Below are 21,889 nucleotides of genomic sequence, written 5' to 3' on the forward strand. Positions count from 1 at the left end.
CCCTAGTGTAGGCTTTTGCGCCCGAGTATTATGCGTGAGAATCGTAGAATGAATGTGTTGGTACGCCTGTTTTGCCATATTTTTAAATATAGGGTTAGGTAGGATAGGTAGTCTACTTCTGGTGTGTCTGTTAATTGTAAGTAGGTAGGGCCGGGCAAGTTGTCACAGTCTCTGGTCGGGTAGGCGCGTTTTCGCGTGACAACTTGTTTCAGGAAATATAATTTGAAAAATGGAGGATGAAGCTGGAATATACGAATGGAGCATGTCATTCGTATTTGGCTTTATTCATCGATTTTTCGAATTTGCGCGGACGCGGTCGCGAGGTAAATTCGAAACGAACGTTGCGCTCGAGATTCTGCACGTGTACGATCGACAATTGATAGTTGGTCGTCTATGTGCACTTAGCTTCCGCGATTTAGTCTTTTTTTTCTTTTTTTTTTCTTTGATGTGCGATTAGTGAGTCTCGAGCCTAGATTTAAGTTTCAGCGGGCATTGCGCCCGAAGGAGGAAGACCGAAGAGGCCTCGACAAACTGTCGTGAAGAGGGCTGCAACGAATGGTTTCTCATCTTTTGGATCTGTTTTGGGTCCAAAGGATGGGAAGTCATTGTTACTATTTTGTCATTGTGCTCGTTTTAGCATACGTAGTAATTGTTGTGTGTTATCTGGCCGATTTGCATGCCGGCCCATCATCATCCAGATCCAGTCATCATGGGCATCGCGATTTTTATTAGTGTTGCGATTATATAATAACGGATTGAATTAGAGTTGCGTTTTAAATTTCGCGTTTGCATTAGTGTTGCGTTAAATGAGAATCGCGTTTGCATTAGTATTGCGTTAAATGAAAATCGCGTTTGCATTAGTGTTGCGTTAAATGAAAATCGCGTTTGCATTAGTGTTGCGTTAAATGAAAATCGCGTTTGCATTAGTGTTGCGAATTATAATATGTCGTGATTTTTCTTTTGTTACAAATTGTTACAATTATAAAATAGTATTATAATTTATATTACTGGTTATTAATTTCTTTATTTTTAATTATTAATAGCTTTCTAATTGTAGAGATCTATATAATGATTTTTATTGAATTTATTTTCAAAAGTAGTGTAACGTTTATAAATAATCGCGTTTTTTCAAATAGTGTTGCGAATATTAAATGCCCAAATTTCCACTAAGATTGTGGAAATGCTTATGTTCCTGTTCCTGAATCACCTGAAGTGGCTAAAAAAGCTACAAGGGTGACTATAACGACAGCAGTCATTAAGGAGACTGCACTGGATTTTTCGCCATTAGTGTTGCGTTATTTAAATTCGAGTGCATAGAGTAGTGTTGCGTAAATAATTGATTTTCGCGAATATTTCATCTTTTTTTTTTTTTTTTTTTTTTTTTTAATGTAAATTAAATAGTATTGCATATTAAATATATTAAAGCACTCATCGCGTTTGATTTCTAAAAAAAAAAAATTAGTTTATTAGTGTTGCGATATAAAATGAACATTCCACTCACGGTTTTTTGCTCGGGTTCATATCGAGTGGAAAATATTTTTATTTTAGTAGCCACTCTGGCTATTAGATTCTTTCTTTTTCAGCATCCCTTATCACTTTCTGCGTTTGTTACAGAAAATATTGTCATGATATATATTTATTTCTATCGCTGGTAAGGAATTTTTTTAAAATTTAAATTCTTTTTATTAAATTTTTTTATAATCAATAATGATGAATGTTCATTATAAAACTTATATTATTCCATATCCATATCTTAATATTTCAATTGCTGTTCTTTTTTTGTTTTTTCTTTAACTATTATACTAATCTTCTAAATAAGTTTGTTTCAGATACATCAATTTTAAAAAGTACCAATTATTTCAAGATAATGTGGTACTTCTGTCTGTCTCCAATTAATAATTATATCTTATGGAATATTATTAATTATTTCTTTCAAGGACTATCATTTAAAGAAGATGCACTCTTCATATAATACGCCAATTAATAATTGTATCTTATGGAATTTTATTAATCATTTGTTTAGTTTGATTTGTTTCAGGGATTATCATTCAAAGAAGATGCATCCTTCGTACAATACCTTTTTCCCTTTCCTTGATGATATCGATATCTTTCTGTAGGAGGGGCCCCTAAACAAATTTTAAAAATTTATATAAGTAGATAGATAATTCAGGGTACCTTGAGCATTTAGATTCTATATTTAGATAGGAATCACATGATTGAAAAATAAATTATGTATAAGATCACAAAAGATTAATAAAAATTTTAAGGAATATAATTTTAATAAATATATTCTACAATAACTTTTATATATTTTATATATTTTATATATTATAAAATAATATATAATTAATAATATAAGATTATTTTATATAATAGAAAATAAAATATATAAAAAGTTATTGTATTTTATAAAATTTTTAATCTAATCTTTTGTATCCGAGAATAATAATGGAATGAGTGTGGAATGAATACGGAATGGGTATGTAATCAATGAGAGATACTTGTATTTTTGTATAATTCCTTTGATTTTATTGAAATTTTTTTGTAGATAGATTCACCTATCTGCAAATAAATTTTTGCATTATTGTATGGAAAAATATTTGTAGACTTATGTTAAGAATTATCTTTAAGAACTATGGTTACATTTAACATATTTCTATGGATATTTAATTAATCAAGGATTTGTGAAATTTTGTTATGTGAAATTCGTAAAATATAAGTAGTTGGCTTGTAGAAAATTGCTGCTTTAGAAAACTGCTTAAACTGCTTAAAGTAGAATTTGTAACTGCATGCATAATTAATGGGTAATGGTAGTAGTGTTGGTATTAACAATGGTGGTGGTCAATAAAATAAATATAACTCTGTGTGAAATATATATTTAATTTTGTTTCCTTTTTCATTTAGAACCTCGTAATTATCAATATTTTGTATTTTCATGGCAATGAAAATACAAAATATCGATATTTATATCTCACCTAGAGTTATATTTTACATTAGATTAAGATAACATTTCAATTTTAATTTCAGGTTTAGTTTATCGCGTCGGTTTTCCTTAAAATTCCTTTCGCTGTTCGTTTTGCGTAACGATCAAGGATTGAACGTTTTGCAAAACGTCTACATCGAAAGGAAAATTTATCATTGATTTGAAATAAATTTTTGCGCGAAAGGAGGGTGGATGGGACGCCGTGGTTAGGGTGGGTCTCCGATTCGCAGCAACCTCCACGCCGGTGAGACCTGGGAAATCATTATTATTTACTATACAATTCATAATTATATCGTACGATACAATTACAAATTTTATAGCGAATAATATGAGCTAATGGCTGCGAACGCGAATATATTTTTCATACGTAGAAAATTTAGTAAGAAATTAAAGTTATTCGTTAAGTAGATTTAAGTCTCGTATTTTTTGTGCGATTTATTTTCATTCGTGTGTTTAGATTATAGGATACTTGATGGCGTTAAAATCTCACTCCGATCTTTTTTGATACTTCGAAATATCAGCGATACGAAATCCCGTAAGATGTTTTATTCTCGTCTTTGATGATTCGTTCGATGAATGGTGGTTAAAGTAGATGAAAGAATCGATCGCTAGTGCCCTCTCTTGGCGAATAGAAATTAGACAAATATTTTTGTTCACTTGCGAGATAATAGCTAATTTTTAGCCTACTTTATTCCTCGTTTCTGGATTAGTATTTTCGATCTCGATAAATGCATCTCGTCTTTATTCCGTACTCTATCCGTTAGGAATTAATTATTGTTTACCATTTTTCGAATGTCAATGAAGTTTTCGAAGATTTAAGATGATAAAGTAGATTAAGAGTTGAGAATCTGCTTTATCTTCCGAATGAAGAATTCATTTTTCTTGGGAATATTGGCGCTCACGCTCGATTCTTTTGCTAGTTTGTCGTTTTTCGAAAGATGGCGACAGTGGTCGGTTTTATCTCTTCTCTATCCTTGTCGTAATATTTGTTCTTCTTGTCTATACGTGTTTCAGCGGTGACGCGAAGATGGCGTTAGTTCCTCTTTTTAAATGTTTCTTTTTCTCATTCTTTGTTTTCATTTGTTCTTATAATGCGGAATTTATTATACATTCAGGAGTTCAAATTAAATGTTTCTTTTCTTTTATCTGTTATAAGAATTTTAGCAATTAAATTGAATGCAATTTTTATTTATCATAAATATATAATATTTTTGCTAATATATTATTTATATATTATTTATATATTATTTTTTATATCGAATTGAATAATTAATGTTGCGATTAATTTATTACATTTAAAACTATTTATGTCATCTGAAATCTCTTCGAAATGTTTTTTATCTAGCTGTTTTCTTTATTTTTTGATACTCTTAAAAATAATTTGTATACAAATTTTTTTTTCCGCGGTGTGTATCTTGATCTTTGTAGTTTTTAATGTTTCATTTTATTTGTATTTAATTGTTTTTGGATTTTTTTTCGCTATCATGCCTTTCAATTTTTTTAGGGTTAAAGTATCTTTAATAAAGATACATCGCTTTTTCTCACCGTGTCGAACAAAATTTATATTCGTCCTGCGGCGTAAAAAAGGATTCGAGGAGGAAAAATGTTTCGTTTGTATGACAAAAAATATGATTCACGATGAGAACTTTGTTTTGTTAGTAAAAAGTGAAATTCATTGCGAATTTTTTTTTTTTTTTTTGCATTTTATCACCGTATCACGATCTAAAAAAGAAAAAGAAAATAGATGAAAACATTGAAGCGAAACTTGCATCAAATATCACAGTTTTTTTGTTTATGTACTCTCAGAAGGTACAGTGAGTTTTCAGAAAAGTTTCGGAAATTTGTAACGAATTCTTCCATTATTTTTGCACGTGTTAAAATTTTTTTCGTCTAAATATAGTATCATAAAATAAACAGTCTGTTAGATTTATAGATAAAATGCAAATGTGTATTTGAATTTAAAAATTTGATTGTGCAACGAATATTTCCATATACTGAAATTTTTTGCTAAAAAAATAAATGTATAAAACAAGCGGTCTTCTGTTGATTATTAAAAATTTAAATACCATTCGAGTTTGAATAAAAAAAACTTGATTCATGTTGAAGTGTTTTTTAATTTGCATTTTAGAATTTTTTTTTTTTAATTTTTAATAATTTCAAATGATTTCATAATATTTTTATAAATTCATAGTCATCGCATTATACTGTTGAAGTACAATTGTCGTGAATGAAAAAAATATATGAAAATTAGAATATAAAATTCAAACAAAAATCTTTAATAATAAAGAAAGAGACGCGGTGAATTGAATGCAAAATAAATTACTTTTTATTTTTTTTTTTCTGATTAATATTATTATATTTTTACTAGAAAAATTTATTACTAATGTTATTGTACAATTATTTCGAATATTCTTTTAGGATTAAATTTTCAATTAAAAACGAATTACTTTTCTCGAATAAGAATTTTTCTATTCATTACTCTTTGAAATATTTTCTCCTCAAATTCTTTTCTTTCAATTATTTATTCGGGCAAAAAATAAAATCAATTGAAATGAATTAATATTGTATAATTTAAACAATTATTTTTATCCGAAATTTTCGTTGTTAAGTCTGCCGCATATTTTTAATATAATTCTATAATAAATTTCCATCGAGATCTGCTTTCTGTCTTTCTGACACGAATTTCTGAAATAATTTCGTACATTTGGATAAATAAAATATACAATGATCTCGAAATACATTTGAAAAACGATTTACTGTTCGTGAGAGAACTTTTCAAATTTCTTGGAGAAATTCGAAATAGCAATTATTCCCGAATGCTTGGTGTTTAATATCTTCATTTTAGAATTTAGAAAATTTGTTTAGGAAAGAAGGGAGAGTAGAGTGATGTAGAGTGATGAAATTTTCTAAAATTTTGATTATCAGAATCTGTAATAAATGTTCGTTTCGTTGAAATTTATATACATATTACGCGTATAGTTGCAAATAAAGGGAAATGGAAATCGGAATTTCTTTGTTGTTGAGATCAATGTTTGATGGATTCTAAAAGTATAGAAAACGATAAATATGTAGAAATTAAAGAGACAACTACATTATTCAATTGAATAAATGTTTTTACATATAAGACTTTTCAGAGGGGTAGAATGAATATATTAATATATAGAAAGTAGATTAATAGATGAATATATTAATAGATAATCTAGATAGAAGATATACAAAAAAAAAGGGTAAAAAAAAGGAAAGGAGAAATGGAAAATCTTTCTCGTAAAAATAAATCATAACAAATGAACGATAGTTATAATAATTTAAAAAAATTATTTTATTTCTTCGCTTCAATATTCAATAACTCTTCGTCTTTCTTTATTCATTCTTTGATTATATTCGACGTATTTAAATAACAATTATTTATAAATATCTTCGTCGTTTTATTCTTCAGTTTAATACACTTAAAATCTACTTGAAAAATAAATACATAAATTTGAATTTTAGACTGGCAACAATCGCCAATCAATCCTTAGCCTTTCTCCTCAATTGCATCATTTTCCCTCCATTCTGTTAGCTCACAATCATGCCACTCGATTCATTGTTGATTACATATTCATCCTTCTTCTTTCTTCCTTATCGTTCTTGTGATGATCACGTGGAAAATCGTGTTCTTTCCGCGATTACATACAGATTTTATTCACGTGGTGTCGTTACATCGGTCGATCTGTAAATAAGAGACAATCAATTCTATCGTAATGCGAGACATTTCAATCGCGTAAAAACAAACTCGATTTTTATTGTTCATGCATCTCGTCGAGCTACCGTATTCGAACGTAACGAATAAATGGGCGAAAGAGGCGGGGAGTATCGGAAGAGAAAACTCGTCCCCCGTTGGATTTGTAATCCTTTTACCGCGTGAAAAATAACTAAACGCGGCACGAGAATCTTAATGAACCGCACTCCATTTCGCAGTTGTCAACCGTGCCTAAACGGGAAATAAATGGAAAAAGTAAATGGGACAAACCCTAGTGCTTTTGAGGAAACTCTTGTCACGATAAAATATTTTTTTCGATGAATGTTTTTCTCTTGGTTCTTTTTATACTACCATTAATTCGAAGGATTTATTAGTGACAGTCGAATCGATAGGATCTTGATGGCGTGATAGGGTATTGATATTCGTGGAACATTTTGTGGAGGATTTTAGAAATCAATACAAATACAAAAATGTGGAGATTTGTTTAATATGAGATAGAACGAGAAGGGAATATTAGAAATTGGTCAATTTCATTTTTACTTGATAATTTTTCGATTTAGGATTTTACTTTTTTCAGGATTATTCTTTGTCCACGAATAACGCAATATTCTATATAATATATCAATATATACTTATAGATACTTATATAAATAAACGTTATAATTAGCAAAGTTATTTTATTTTAAAAAGGAAATGAATCTTGATATCCCTCTACTCTGTTCTTTAATTTCCTTCGATACTTTTCCCCGTTTAAAGAAATATCTTTAGAAAATTCTACTCAAATATAGTAAGATTGCTAGGATTGTATTATCGGTTGCTAAAAATAACTGTCAACCAACTATTTTTCCACAACGTTGAAATGCATCAAACGCGATATATAAACGGCGTTCCGCAGAAGGGGTGGTTTTGCATGCGCTTAATCAGTGCGAGGAATCAGCCATCCTCCCCTTCGCCAAGGTCGCATATTTCAGCCCCATCGGCTCTCCACTGACGTAAATGAGCTCCTTACTTAAGCATTCCGAGTTTTCGATGCCTGATATCGATCTCACCAGCCCGCCTCTTCGAGCTTCGATATCCCTCGCGTCGTTTAATCGGATCTTGACTTTCAATGTGGAGAAAATTGCGTTAAAATGGCGTTCATCCTTCATTTTCACTGGAATGGAATAGAAGGATGTAGGAAAAGGATGTTGAACGAAAATGATTTTTAACTTATGGAAACTTTGCCACGTTAATTCTCAAATTATTAAAATTCGTGAGATATTTTAATTATCAAAATTTTTAGAAAAAAAAATCAATTTATTTCCTTCGTAGTTCTCTTTTTGTTCTTAATTTGGGAGTGTATGAAAGATTGGAGCGAAACGAGATTTCATCCCTCAAAAAAATATATCTTTTTATTTCTCGTATATTAACGTTTCGAGTCTTTTCACAATTCTATACACGGCGTTTCGTTACAAATTTTCATCAAACTCGAAATTACTCGATATTCTCGAAAAAATTATTCGATGAAATAAAATTTAATAATTACGGTAGATACGATTCTGTGGAAAACCGAGGGGTAGAATGTATGAAAAAGAATTTGGTCTAAAAAAAAAAATTTATCCTTTAATTTCGGCATACCTTTAGTAGTGAAATTATCTCTTTCGCCAGTTTCGCCATTGTAAATTTTGAGCAACCCTATTATTTAGCAGAGATTCCAAGCATTTTTCTCTGAAATAAAAATTAATCTTAAAAAAAGGATTGTTGTCGGAGAACAAAGAGAATTATATCCATCCTTCGTTAACGAACGACCCAGTATGATGATAGTTTCTCATCATACTATTTAGAACATAATCATATTTATCACGTAATAGAATATCACGAAAATTTCACGTATCGAAGACACGTGACTCTATATATATATATGACTATATTGTCAACAAATTGTTACGAGATACAATGAAGATAATCTTTCTCGTCTCTTTTTCACCGGCTTTGTCTACGCTCTTATAGCTTGACGATATTTTCTCTCTTATTTATTCCCTTTCCTCGTCAAATTTTCCATTATCATCTAATTTATTTCACGCTTGGATAAAACTACGATTGATTGTATCTTTTATATTTGGTTTTTAAATTTTATCGTGTAAAATATCTTTGATTTTTTGATAATTATTCGAGAAATATTATATCGGATTAGTCGATGTTTCAGAACGATGAAATCAATTACATAAATAAATAATAAACAATAATAAATAATAAATCATATATAAGTAATAATAAATCATATATAAATAAACACTCTGTTCAACTGTATTGTATTATTTAGAGTATTATTTATAAAAAATTTTCTGAATAATGAAATAATCTTAGATAGGAGTGGATGGATATAGGTTAATTCGTTTGATAAAAAAGAAGGTTTTATCGTTTACCTTTTAAAAGCTTTTTATTACGGTTTGATCTGATCAAATTATTTTCTTCTTTTATTGGAACCGGATCTTTGTTACGTTCATAAACTCGTAATTTCGAAAATTAATCTGTTAATACCAGCTATCGCTTCCTTTGAACGTCAATGAACTTTATTCCGAGCATCCACCGATTAACTTCAAACAGTTTGAGATAAGACGAGTCTAAGCAGAATTCGTGCTCAAGAGCTGTCTTCGGGCTTCGTTAATCGTATTCAAATTTCTCTGCCTCCGTCTCGAATTTGCTTTGCATAGATATATCTCACGGTATGTTGGATTTAAAAATTTTAATCACGCGATTAAAATATTATTATTCGTGAAAAGGCTACTCCAGAGTCGAAAATAAATTCAACGGTTGATAAATAAAAAGTATCCGATTTAATTGAAATTTCTATTTAGAATTTTTCAGGTTGTATTTCAGGTTTTTAATCTGGAACTCTGTACACGATATTAAAACATTTTAGAAGATATATTTTATTTTCCTTCTTATTCGTTTCGTGCTCGTTTTAATTTTTGATAAGATAAACCATTTTCGAGATCCTCCACTCGGGAAAAAGATATTATAATAATATTATAATATATATTTATAAAAATTATTATTAATTAATAATATTCTTAATTAATAAAAGTAGCAATAGCCTCGTGTAATATTTGATTTTACGGCAAATTTAATAATTTCCTTCGATGATTAGATTTGAAAGTCACGTTGTACAAAGTCTTCGAGTTAAAATAAAAAAATGCGTTTAATTACAATCCATTAAAGTTCTCGTATATTATCTTTCAACTGGCTTGTTAACAATTATTCCGTTTTAACTGTATTCCATAATTACGCATCAACCGTGATATAAATGGCATGCTTATTTTCTGTTAAGCGTCTTAATGTAATATCTCCGCGATATTAATTTCGCGGTAATACAGTTTGAGACTTACGCAATTAAACGTATGAAATTTCATACGATACGATATTTTCTCGCGCGTATCGGATCTATTCTTATTCCGTAAAGAAAGAAAAGTTTTCAAAACTTACGATTTCTTTTTCTTCTTTCCCTCTTTTTTTATCATTTACAACAATTTCAATTAAATAGATTTCTTATCAATTTGTTTCATCTCGAAGAATTCATGGAGAAATTTTAAAACGCCATCTAATTTTCCAAAAATCACGGATCCTCTGTTCATTAATTTGTCAAACGACTGGTATTCCAAAAAAAGTGCGTCTTTTTATCCAAACCAAAGATTCACTCTTTGCCATCACAAGTTCCACGACAAAACGACCAACGCGAGAAGAAACACGTTTTCATCCTCTCGTTTATAGTAACGCAAAAAGTACTTTCGGTCCCGAAAAGAGAGGAAAAAAAGAGAGAGAGAGAGAGGGGGGAGGGACGAAAAAGGAAGAGAAGCGGAAAGAAGAAAATTGAGGGAAAAGATAAAAAAAGGAACGCAGCTCGCAATTAAGTGTCCTCGGTGCGGGCTGCAATCAAAGAAGCTTGCTTCGCGGAATTGTAACTGCACTGCATGCCAGCTGCTGCATTAGCTACATGCAGCTTGGAGTGGCTTCGTAGTGGGGTTGCTGCAATGCGCAACGGTTACGCCAGGATCATGCCGTTTCACCCCTGTGTTTAGGAATTTCATTAAACGTTTTGTACGAGGAATTAATCTCTCGGGAGTAAAGTACGGTTGGATAAACGAGGGAAGGATGGTAATTAAGATAGGCAGCGTGTACGAAACGATATGATAAACGTGACGATCTGGAGGAGGTGTAGCGATAGTTTCGAAGTGGAGAGTCGAAAATTCTGAGAGATTCTTTATTATTGCGAATCGAAGAAATATTGTGTAAAAATCGTATGGTTTACGATCTGAGATGAGAGTAAAAATATTTTTATGGATATTCATTACTTGTTCAACGAGTAAATGTATCTGACGTTTCATAGAGAATATGAAATTTAATTTGAACGCTATTTTATAGAAAAGTTAAAAATTTTGATTTGAATGGAAGAATATTGAGTGTATTAGGAATATAATAAATTACATATCGAAGATATAAATATGAAATAAAATTTCGACGTTTAATTTTATAATTTCATACAATGGTTTCATGCGACGAATGAATCGAAAGGTATAATAACGATGGAGAAATCGCTTAATCGACCATTTCCGTGGTACATTTTTAACTTGTATTACTTACGAAAGATTGTTATGAAACTATCCATAAAGAGACGCTGAAGATAATATTCTATAAATAATCGTAAGAAGATTATTTCCTGATAGAATACAAGATAATACAGTATTTTAATAATTTGCAAATCATCGTTGGAGGTCGACATCAATTTGATATTAAATAACGAAATGAAAAAGTATTAACGCAATAAGCATTCTGCTTTGATAAATCTGAAATAATTCATATTTAATAAAAAAAAAAAAGAAATATCTCGTGTGATTTAGAAATGGGTAGATTTAATGATACAAATTTTACAAAATTGTTTAATATTTAAACCGAAAATTTTAATACCATTTGATGATAAATATTCAAATAATTTAACAACTTATATCTAAACTTACATCGAACATATAAACTTAACTTACTATACAATTTCGTATGATACGTACCTGTACTCGGAATATAGGAAATTCACACGACCAATTATTCGTTTCTCTCATCTGTGAATGGATGGATAAGTGGTCAAATTTCAAAAAACAATCTTTATTTCGACTGATCCTCATTTGAATAAGTTATGACAAAAAGAAAGTAGTGGACATTTAAAATACAATCGTATATCCTGCTACAATATTCGTGATCGCTATACAATGACGATTTATACACTTATTATTTACAAGACATTCATTTCATTTTTTCTTATTATTATTATTATTATTATTAATTATCCTTTATCCTCTTTTGCATCATCATTTAATCCTCGTTTTTATTGCGATATCGTGTGCATCGATCGTCACGGTTATTATTATCAATCATTACGGTTATCATTACGGTTATCATTATTATCGTGAACGTATCGTAAAATCGAACGACGATCCAGGCGAAATTCCACGAAAACAACGCGTTACACATTATCATACTTTTTCTTTGTTTTTTTTTTTTTGTGACGCGCTTTTGATTGTCTATAGTATATATTTTATAAGTACGATTACATCTAAAAAATTCTTTACCTTCTATTTTCATTTTAATCGTTTCTCTCGTCATTTGTATTTTGCACGCGATATACGAAACTGCAGAAACTGCAATGCTCTCTGTATGTATAAATAATAAATCGAAATTTGATTTAATAAACGGAAATGATATTATTCGGTAACGAGAAAACCAATGTGTGTAGCTCGAATTGACAAAGTTTATTAAACGTTGCATCGATATAATTTATATTAAATTTCAAATTTGACACCGATTTCAAAGTTTGCAGTTTCTGTATAAGCTGAAACGAGCTCGCGTTTGGTGAAACTTCACGCATCGAGAAGAATAATTTTCGATGATTTATTTCCCGATTTAAGTGGAAATCAAAAATTCACGTAATGCAAAAGAAAGTAGAAGGAACGAATCGTTAAGGAAAGATATCTTTTCATCGTGTTTTAAAAGAAACTTTTACTCGAAGAATATTATCGCGAAGTGATACAAAAATTATTATTTAATCGCTTAACCCGAATTAAATTCACTAAAAAGCATAATTGAAGTAGTTCGTTTTCTTTTCGTTCGAACTTTTGATTCCATATAAATTTAACCACGATAAAATTTTATTCTTCTCGAGGAGAGTGACTATATATCCTTTATCGCAAACATTTTAAACATGTCGTTTCATTAATTTTTTTTCCTCTCGTAGGATGTATTTATTGCGACACATTTAAGATACCTAAACTAGGAAGTACGCTTTAGTTTTCCAGATCTGTCGTAAATTGAATTGGAGAGAGAGATGTGGGAGGAAAAAAGTAAGTAAAGAAAAGAAAAAGAACGACAGTCTGCTTTCTTCTTCTTCTTCTTCTTCTCGCGATATATCACATTTTCCTCGTGTATTCGTGAAAAGTCTGTCACGAAACGCACTAATTTTATTTATTTATTTATTTATTTATTTATTATTTACGATGTTTCGCGCTCTTAACATTATACAAACGAACGATTATGAACGATTACCTCGCGATTCGAGACAATTTATTTAATTTATCACACACAATTATCGCTTATTATTGCTTACTCATCGTTTTGAATCACAGAGACTCAGCGTGAACGAGAGAAAGTTTGTTAAATCGACGAGATTGCGGTGGAAATTGCTAATTTGTTTGATTTTCATTTCAATCGTGATGGAAAATTGATGGGAAGGGATAAAAATTACGATTAATCAAGATTTCTATTAATCATTGGATATATTTATCTTCAATTTTACCTTTGCCATTTTCATTTACTGAAATTTAGATTATTTCAATTTTTCATAGATTCATCATCAAAGCAAATTTAAATCGATAAAATTCTCATTATCATTGGAAACTTTGCGAATATCGCTGCTCATGAAATGAAAAAAAATAAAAAGGCTTTATGAAATTTGTTTCCATTCATCGTATTCTCATTGTTCAAAATGTAGATAAAGTATATGGTTTTTATTCAAAAAATTGATACAGATTTCACGTTAATTTTTCTCTCTCGATACAATCTCAAATGCAATTTCTAAACTTTGCCGAAATTACGACGTTCTGATTTAACATAATGGAAAATACCGTTTTACAAAGATAAATAATTTTCAATCTCTCGTTTGTATAATCGGATAATTGGAAAAGGTTCTATACAAGAATTCTATACAAAACTCATCAAATTCGTTCGCAGAAGATAAAAACGAAATAAAAGATACATCTAAAAGATGAGCCAATTATCAAATTACTTTCCTTCCACCGCAATCGTCATTCGATTAACATTTCCATCGATATTGTTGCATTGATACGTCTACTAAAATTTACAATCCTAGTATCTCCCTCTTTTCGAATTAGGATTCTCTTTTAAAATATTCGAATAATCCTTCTCTATTTGGAAAACTTAAATTTTGCCTTTCGTTTAATCATGAAGACGAATCAATCTTAATAACATTGTTTAAGCTTTCAAAAAATTTCGCCTTTTCGAGGATTCTCACATTGTTACATTGGAGAAATCGGAAATAGAAGAATTCGACGTGAATAGCGAAATTAATCCGTGTCTCCCTCGATTTAGTCTATCGAAATATTATTCCAGAGATATGATATCAAAACTGTATATTCTAAACCATAGATCCAATATTTATAGGATTTTAGTTTTTGAATATTAAAAATAAAGATTTAGATATAACAAAAGAAAACGCTAATGTTATTTACAGTTGTTGTACAAAATAAATGGATAGTACAGCGAGTTTCGATGCTTGTATCTCTAATTTCGTATAATCGAATAGATCCGCGAAGAATCGAAGCGCAGTCGCTTTTCTTTTCTCAGTTTTCATCGAATTTCGCTCGCACCACTTCTCATTACTCGACATCCGAGTGATGTCTCTAATTAGCGGTGACAATCATCCGTATTGGGAGGCCTGTTGCGCATATCGATTCTTTTCTACGTTTCCAATTCCAAGTCCAATTATAGAAGAGAATCGTATCCGATTTTCTTGTTTACATTTAAACTTTCTAAAATTTTTCATAAGTGCATCGATTTATTTGATCGAGATTCGTCAAATTTATTTCACTCGTTTATTCGTGGATTTCGCGTTGTTAGAGTCGCTTAATTTTTATCGGTGTTTTTTTTTCTTTTTTTGTTTTTTTAAAACTCTGTATAGAATGACATACTTTAAGATTGGGGTCAAATTTAGATTTATGGGAATAAAAATAAATTTAAATACTTAAGGGTAGGTAATTATTTACAAAAGAGAATGGATTTTAAATGTATTTCGAACAATATTCGAACAACTTTTCTTTGTATTAACGCTCAGTTTTAGTTTTGGAAATATCAATAAAAATTATCGTTTAAAGTATAATAAGATATAATTTTCAAAAGTTCGTTAAAAAATTAGCAATAAAAATATTTTTCGCAACATTGTGCAACTTTCCGATATTTCATGCGTTAAAATATTGATTTCGGATTAGGTCTCGTTATAATGTTGTTTGGTTTTCGTTTAATTCAGTTCTTTATTATCTTTATTGTTTATTATTCAAATCTAATTTAAACTTAAATCAAACTAAAACCAATTTAAAATTAACCAATCCAAACTTAGAAAAATATATCAAATTTTAAAGATATAATATTATGAAATCATATTAGAAAGATTTTTGTGATATAAAATATTTTGTCACTGAAATCAGTGAGATGTCTCTTTGCGAATAATTACCTACATAAAAAAAAAAAAAAACGTCATCATATACGATAAAAATTGGACAAACATTAAAAACCAAATATTATATATATAGCAAAGTAGGTCATCCTAGACACAGTGACGTGCAAAAATTAATCGAATAAATTTTTTTGGAGGATTCATGATCAGATTAATCATTTTTATCTTATCGAGCGCGTATACTTTTTTTGAAAATTTTAAATCTCAGATATATTTAAATCTTCCAAAGATCTATCATTGTTAAGATATTAAATAGTAACTTTTCTATTTTCATAATTTTTTGATTAATTTTCGATAATCGATAGAAGGTAGCGTAAAAATTTTAATTGCTTAATTTTTTTCTTTTTTTCTTTTTTTTTTTTTTAATTCTTGTTTTTTAAGGAACACGTAGTGATACCAAACATTTTTGGTCGGCAGTGTATTTCTATTACGTTAAGTTATCGAGAATCGAGAGGACTTTTACTATTGAGATATATGTTGATATATAAAAAAAAAATGTTTCATTAAAAAATTTTAAGTTTTACACTCCTACACGTACAAAATTTATTATAAAAAAGGATAGCTTCTTTTCTGCTAAGCTATATTGTTCGGTTAAAGTGAAGATTAATGAACAGGTTTTTAAGAGCAATATTTTTTGGCACGTCACTGTAGAGAGTAAATGATTTCTCTAACTTGTGTAATTATATTGATTTATATTGAAATAGTAATTTTGGAATGAAAAATATATATATATATATATTTATTTTTAATATATAAATAGAAGAATATTTTTCATAATGAATAAAGTGTACATTTTATGCACTTAATATACGATATACGAATATGGTAAGTAATCAATGATGACAATGTAAATTCTTTTGCATTACTCGTCTCGTATAGGATATTTATGGCAATGATATTTATTTTTGTTTATTTATATTATTTCATTATTTTAATAAATCTAATAAAGAGCAATAATATATTTGTATTATATTATAATAGGATTAAATTATTAAATTGGATGGAAATTTTGTTTTCGAAGAGATAAAGGGATTATTGTAAAACTAAAATCTGAAAATTAAAATGAAAAATTGAAAAATTAAATTTTTGTATTGCTCTTTATACGATGTGAAATTTATTTAAAATGAAATATCGATAAAATAATATTGTATTTTGTAAAATCGTAGAATAAAGTATAATGGAATTTAAAATTCAATTGAAATACGTTGATGAATGAATTTATTTTGTGATATTATGATTTTAATATTGGGAATAAAAATTTCGAAATTAAATACAGAAAATAGGAAAATTCATCGATAAATTGCAGAGTATATTTTATATTTTACGTTGAATTAATAAAAATTTATTCGATACAAATATTGAACAAAATTCGCTAAAGATTAAAAATCTCTTGAATCGAAAAAATAATAAAAAAAAAATTTTTGAACGCGTTTATTACAATATAATTTAATATAACGATTATATTTTCGATAAGATTTATCATGCTCATGAGTAATTAATATATTAACGTAAGATTGGTTAAAATCAAATGAGAAAATATAAGTTAGTTTGCAAGAATTTTTTTTCTCTTGAACTTTTAAAAATTTTAGAAAATTGGTTAATCGAAATCAATATAGTTTTTAATGAAAGGAAGATAGAAATATTTTTCTTTTGTCTTAATCAATTAATATGTAGCATGAAGTGCTATAACATGTAGATTTTAACTGATAAAATGTACGATCATAAAAAGGTCGTAAAGTACTCGACGTTGGTTCGTTTACGAGATATAATAAATGAATGTTGATTGTTGATCTGTTAGACTATGCAACACAATTCTTGGAAATTATCATCCGTTTTTATTAATGTGCAAAAAGGAATTTTTATAAAACGATTATTTATAGAAGAAATTCAAGATTTTTAGATGTCTTGAATGAAATAAAAAATGAAGAAAGAAATAAACGATTTTAAAACGATATAGGTGATCGAAATTTTTGATTATATAATAAAAATTATTTTACCATTGAAAAAGAATGAATAGTAATAATCAGTTTATCAAATATAGGGATATAGGAAATTTTGTATTTTTAGATATCTTTTCCATCTAAAAATCTTTGCCAGGAATTCAAACAAATCGAGGAAGCATACGTCGTATTAATTTCAAGATTTTCTATAAATTTTATTATTTTATGGAACTAATTGTAGGAACTAATTTTATTCATATTCGTTATTAGTTTCATTTTCCATCATTTAAATCAACAATTAACATTAATATTATTATTTTATTTTATTTTATTTATATTAATTGGTAAGACATTAATAATCGTGGCAATAAAAAGAAAAGAAACGAAATATGACATTTAAAATATAATCAAGTTTTATTTCTAACAGGTTATAATACAAAAAATGAATATGAAACAATAAAATCCATAATTATAGTTTCCAAAATATATTTCTTCTTTTCTCGCTCTCTCTCTCTCTCTCTCTCCCTCTCTCTCTCTCTAAAAAATTTCACATATGAGATATGCATGTATGCGCAATATTTTTTTCATGATATCGCTATATCCTGCAGATATTTCGAAAACAAACGTTCATCGACGTTTATTACAAAAAGAAATGCAATAAGGTCAAATGAGAGATACTCGATAAAATAAAATAAAAATTTTGTCCACAACGAAAACACTTCAATACTTTTTAATTCATGATATTCTTTAATCGTTTAATAATAATAATAATAATAATAATAATGAATAAATACATGGAAAGATTATAAAACAAAATAATATTCGAGTTATATAATTTATTACAGTTTTATCCATTAACAAAAATTAAAATATCTCGTGACCTTATAATTTAAAAAAAATCATAATTTGAAACGTTATCACTTTCGATAAAAAATAAACGAAAACGCAATCTTCGAATTAACGTTATATAATTTTCTATCGACGCCATTAGCTTCTATCGCTGATTCATTATAAATATTGACACGCGGACTATTATTTTTTTTTCCTTTTTTTCTTTTTTTTCTTTTTTTCATTTTTTTCATTTTTTTTTTTACAAACTATGTAGTCATTTATATAAAAGAAAACGTCGTATCTTCGGCTATCGATTATCATGCTATTGAAATAATGCACGTATTTACAAACTATTTACAGTGAATGTTAACACGCGAATTCTATCACAGAAAAACGATGACGTGAAAATTAAAAATAAAAAAAAAAACGAAATGATATATAATTATAATAAACAAAAAAAAAAAAGAAAAGAAAAGAAATCGAATAATGTTTTACATATATATACATATATAATATCAGACTTTAATTGTAATATTGCTGATCATCAATCGACATGATTTACTTTTTTTTTTAACGTAGCTTAAATTAAACGAAATATTCCAAAGTGAATTAATATTAATATTAACAAATAAAGGACGCGTACGTCGAGTTTGAAATAATAATTAAGCCTTGTCTAAGTTAAGACTCTAATAAAGCGATGTTATTGCATTGAATTAACTCTGCTTTTTTTTTTTCAATTCAAGATTCTTTTTCCATCCGATCTATTCGTCTCCCTTGAAAAATTCTATTTTAATGGATGATTCGATGTGATTTGTAGCGAGCCCTTTTAATCGATCCCTCTCCCATCGATTTAATTACTCGAGACACTTTATTCAAACTTTTCTTCTTTGGAAAATCCGAATGGCGTAGCTACGTACCGATTAATTAATTCGAATTGAAGCTCGCGTGGGATTTTCACGGTGCCTTCGCTAATTTTCAGCGCGAACTTCATTCAGTCCACAACAGGGAGTGGCTCTTTAATCGAATTGCTATTCGTTCTACCGGCAGCATATTTTAGAATATAAATCATTTCGTCTTTTTTTTTTTATAGATATATTCGTAATATCTCTCTCTTTAATCTTTTCTCTTTAAATTAACGGAAAAATGTTGATCACAGAGACTTAAATATCGTAATATCAAAATATAAGGGTTGTTGTAAAGGTTTTTAGTTTTTTTATTTTCGTGAATTTATCTTAGACAAAGTTTCTATCTCGTTTTATTAAAGATGGCATATATTTGATTGTTACTAATTTTTTCAATTTTTCAGTGTTTCAATTTTTTTTTCGTTTCGAGAGTGCAATGGAATTATCCTGCGAATCGTAATTTTACTATTCTGCGTGAATATTGTAAATTAATTGGACTAGAAGCTAAAGTAACATTTCAGACGGGAAATAAATATAACGATTAAATAAAATTTACGAAGATGATGAAGACATTCATTATCTGATAAAATAAAAATTGCATTTTTTTTACAGTCAGAATATAAAATTACAAACTTTTTAACTAGATGCCTTTGCAGCCGTTCGACGTAACTTTGATCTAACGTAATTAAATAAGTTTAATAAATAATTTAAAAAGAAAAAAAAACAAATTCTTCGATAAGCTACGAATATGTAATTATTCCTGTGCATCATATTATAAACTTTAAAAGCAACCATTGCGTTCTCTTCCAAGGAAGACATTTCTTAATTGTAAAATAAATAGAGAACAAGTATATATTTGCTATTTCGAAATCGCGTAAGAGACAACAAATGTACAATAAACGAAAGGATAAAAAGATTCAATATTTCTTCTCATGACGTAACCTCTGAAAGCAACGATTTAATAAATATCCGTTTAAAAACAAATAACATTAATAATTAAATAACAACGCAAACAATAACAACGATCTTTGGAATTGTACACCACGGTGTCGCGATATTCTTCTTAAAAAGAAAAAGAAGAAGAAAATTCACAACAGACGTATATCGTGCAACGTGTCGCGTAATAACATTATCGTCGATGAGCAATACCTATTAATTAAATTAACAATAACAAAGATTGGATACTCTCCCCGCAAACTTTCCCTTCAACGAACACGAATCAAAAATTGTATGGAATTGTTATTTAATTCTTATCGAACCTTCATTCTTTATATACATACGTCTAAAATCGATTATCAAAAATGGATTCCACTGTGCAATCGATCATATTTCGATAAACTAATTACGCTAAATCATCCGATCGATCCTTGGATCGATTCGTTCAATTTCATCCGTAATATATATCGATCTTCCACTTGTTCCAATTTACCACCGATAAACGGATTTCGAGCGCACTTGGCCACCCAATAGGATGCAGATAATTATTCGAAAATCGAAAGAGAATCGGACGAAAGTGCTTTTGATCGTCTTCCTCGAAAAACAAAAGACACGATTTCTCCATCGTCGATCGTTCCTTCATCCATCAAATCGAACTCAACCGCGTTTCTCTTCTCGCGAGAATTTCCTTTAAGAATATACATATATATATATTTATCTTTGGCAATGCAACGTGACCTGTGCGTTTCACGCGCATCTCTACCTGTCCTCGGTGTACATCTCTGTGATCGTTTCGCGATGATGTATGATTCTCGCGTATCCCTGTCCACGCGTGCTTCCGGTTCCTTTCCGAGTTCCTTTCCATTCTGATGGAATAAACATTTGTTTCCCGTCTCGGCTGTTCTCTACGTGTTCGAAATGATATCCGCGTTATCGTAACTGTCTCTCCTAGGAAAGAAACCTCGTTTCCTTCTTGTGCATTCCTGAATGTATTACTGAATGAATGAACACCGTTTCTGTTTAAACTTTACGTTCGATAATCTTGTAGGAAAATTGGAAAACAATGAATAAATACAATATTTATTATTGAATTTAATCATTAAGCTTGATTGCTTTCATGATTGATCGAACGCGAATATAGTGTGATTGTAACTTCGTGTGGTCCTTAATTAATTATCTCAGATATTTTCTATTAAAATCCATCTTTGAATATTTCGTGAATCGGGTTTAACACTGAAAATCTTTCTTTCTTTTTCCCCTCCCATCACTGATCTTCTTCGAATCACTTTGTGAAGAATGTAGAAGCAGGGATCACTTTTTAACCGGAAACCGTAAACACGCGACGCAGATGGATAAAAACGCGAGCATTTTACTTGGCAAGATTCGTGTTCCGCGAGTTTTTGGCAAAATGGCGCAGAATCTGTGGAGGCTAACACGTTACGTATATCAATCGACGATCGACGCGTCGTTTTTTTTTACTTGTTTTCTATGTGTACGTGTAAATGTGTGTGTGTAGGCAACGATACGGATGTATAATTATCAGGTGGGTGTGTAGCGTGTCTTTTTCTCTTTTGCACCGCGAGTGAAGTCGGTGGTAGAAAATTCTGCTCTTCTTTCAGAGGCTGCTACCGTACTCGCTCGATCTTCGCCGGTCGATGTGTTTGATGTACGTCTCCGAATATATGCTCTTAGTGCGATCGTCGTACCTGAAAGTAGAAACAGACAGTGGCAACCAATACGTTTTGCTCGTTGGCTTTCGACGTTGTTCAACGAATTCAGGAATTG

At 29.3% G+C, this 21,889-nt stretch overlaps 1 protein-coding gene and 1 long non-coding RNA gene across 12 annotated transcripts in view; both read right to left on the bottom strand.

Moving 5' to 3' along the window:
* Positions 1-6,345: 6,345 nt before the first annotated feature.
* Positions 6,346-21,889, bottom strand: part of LOC412896 (octopamine receptor beta-2R) — a 178,039-nt gene continuing 162,495 nt past the window's right edge. For 9 of the 11 annotated variants that reach the window (XM_016913140.2, XM_006558068.3, XM_026441960.1 and 6 more), the window contains one exon: positions 18,989-21,810. In XM_016913140.2, the coding sequence (XP_016768629.1) occupies positions 21,720-21,810 (91 nt within the window). In that variant the 3' untranslated portion in view covers positions 18,989-21,719. Of the gene's footprint in view, positions 6,693-18,988; positions 21,811-21,889 lie in introns of those variants that run through there. The other 2 variants (XM_006558072.3, XM_006558074.3) reach the window with 2 other exon arrangements.
* On the bottom strand, positions 6,700-10,180 carry LOC107964750. The gene is made up of 3 exons (XR_001703731.1): positions 9,128-10,180; positions 8,340-8,429; positions 6,700-7,875 (listed from the first exon to the last, which is right to left on the bottom strand). It is a non-coding gene; the product is annotated as an uncharacterized LOC107964750 (long non-coding RNA).

The sequence above is a fragment of the Apis mellifera genome, linkage group LG7 (genome assembly GCF_003254395.2).
Source record: "Apis mellifera strain DH4 linkage group LG7, Amel_HAv3.1, whole genome shotgun sequence".
Taxonomy (NCBI): Eukaryota; Metazoa; Arthropoda; class Insecta; order Hymenoptera; family Apidae; genus Apis; species Apis mellifera.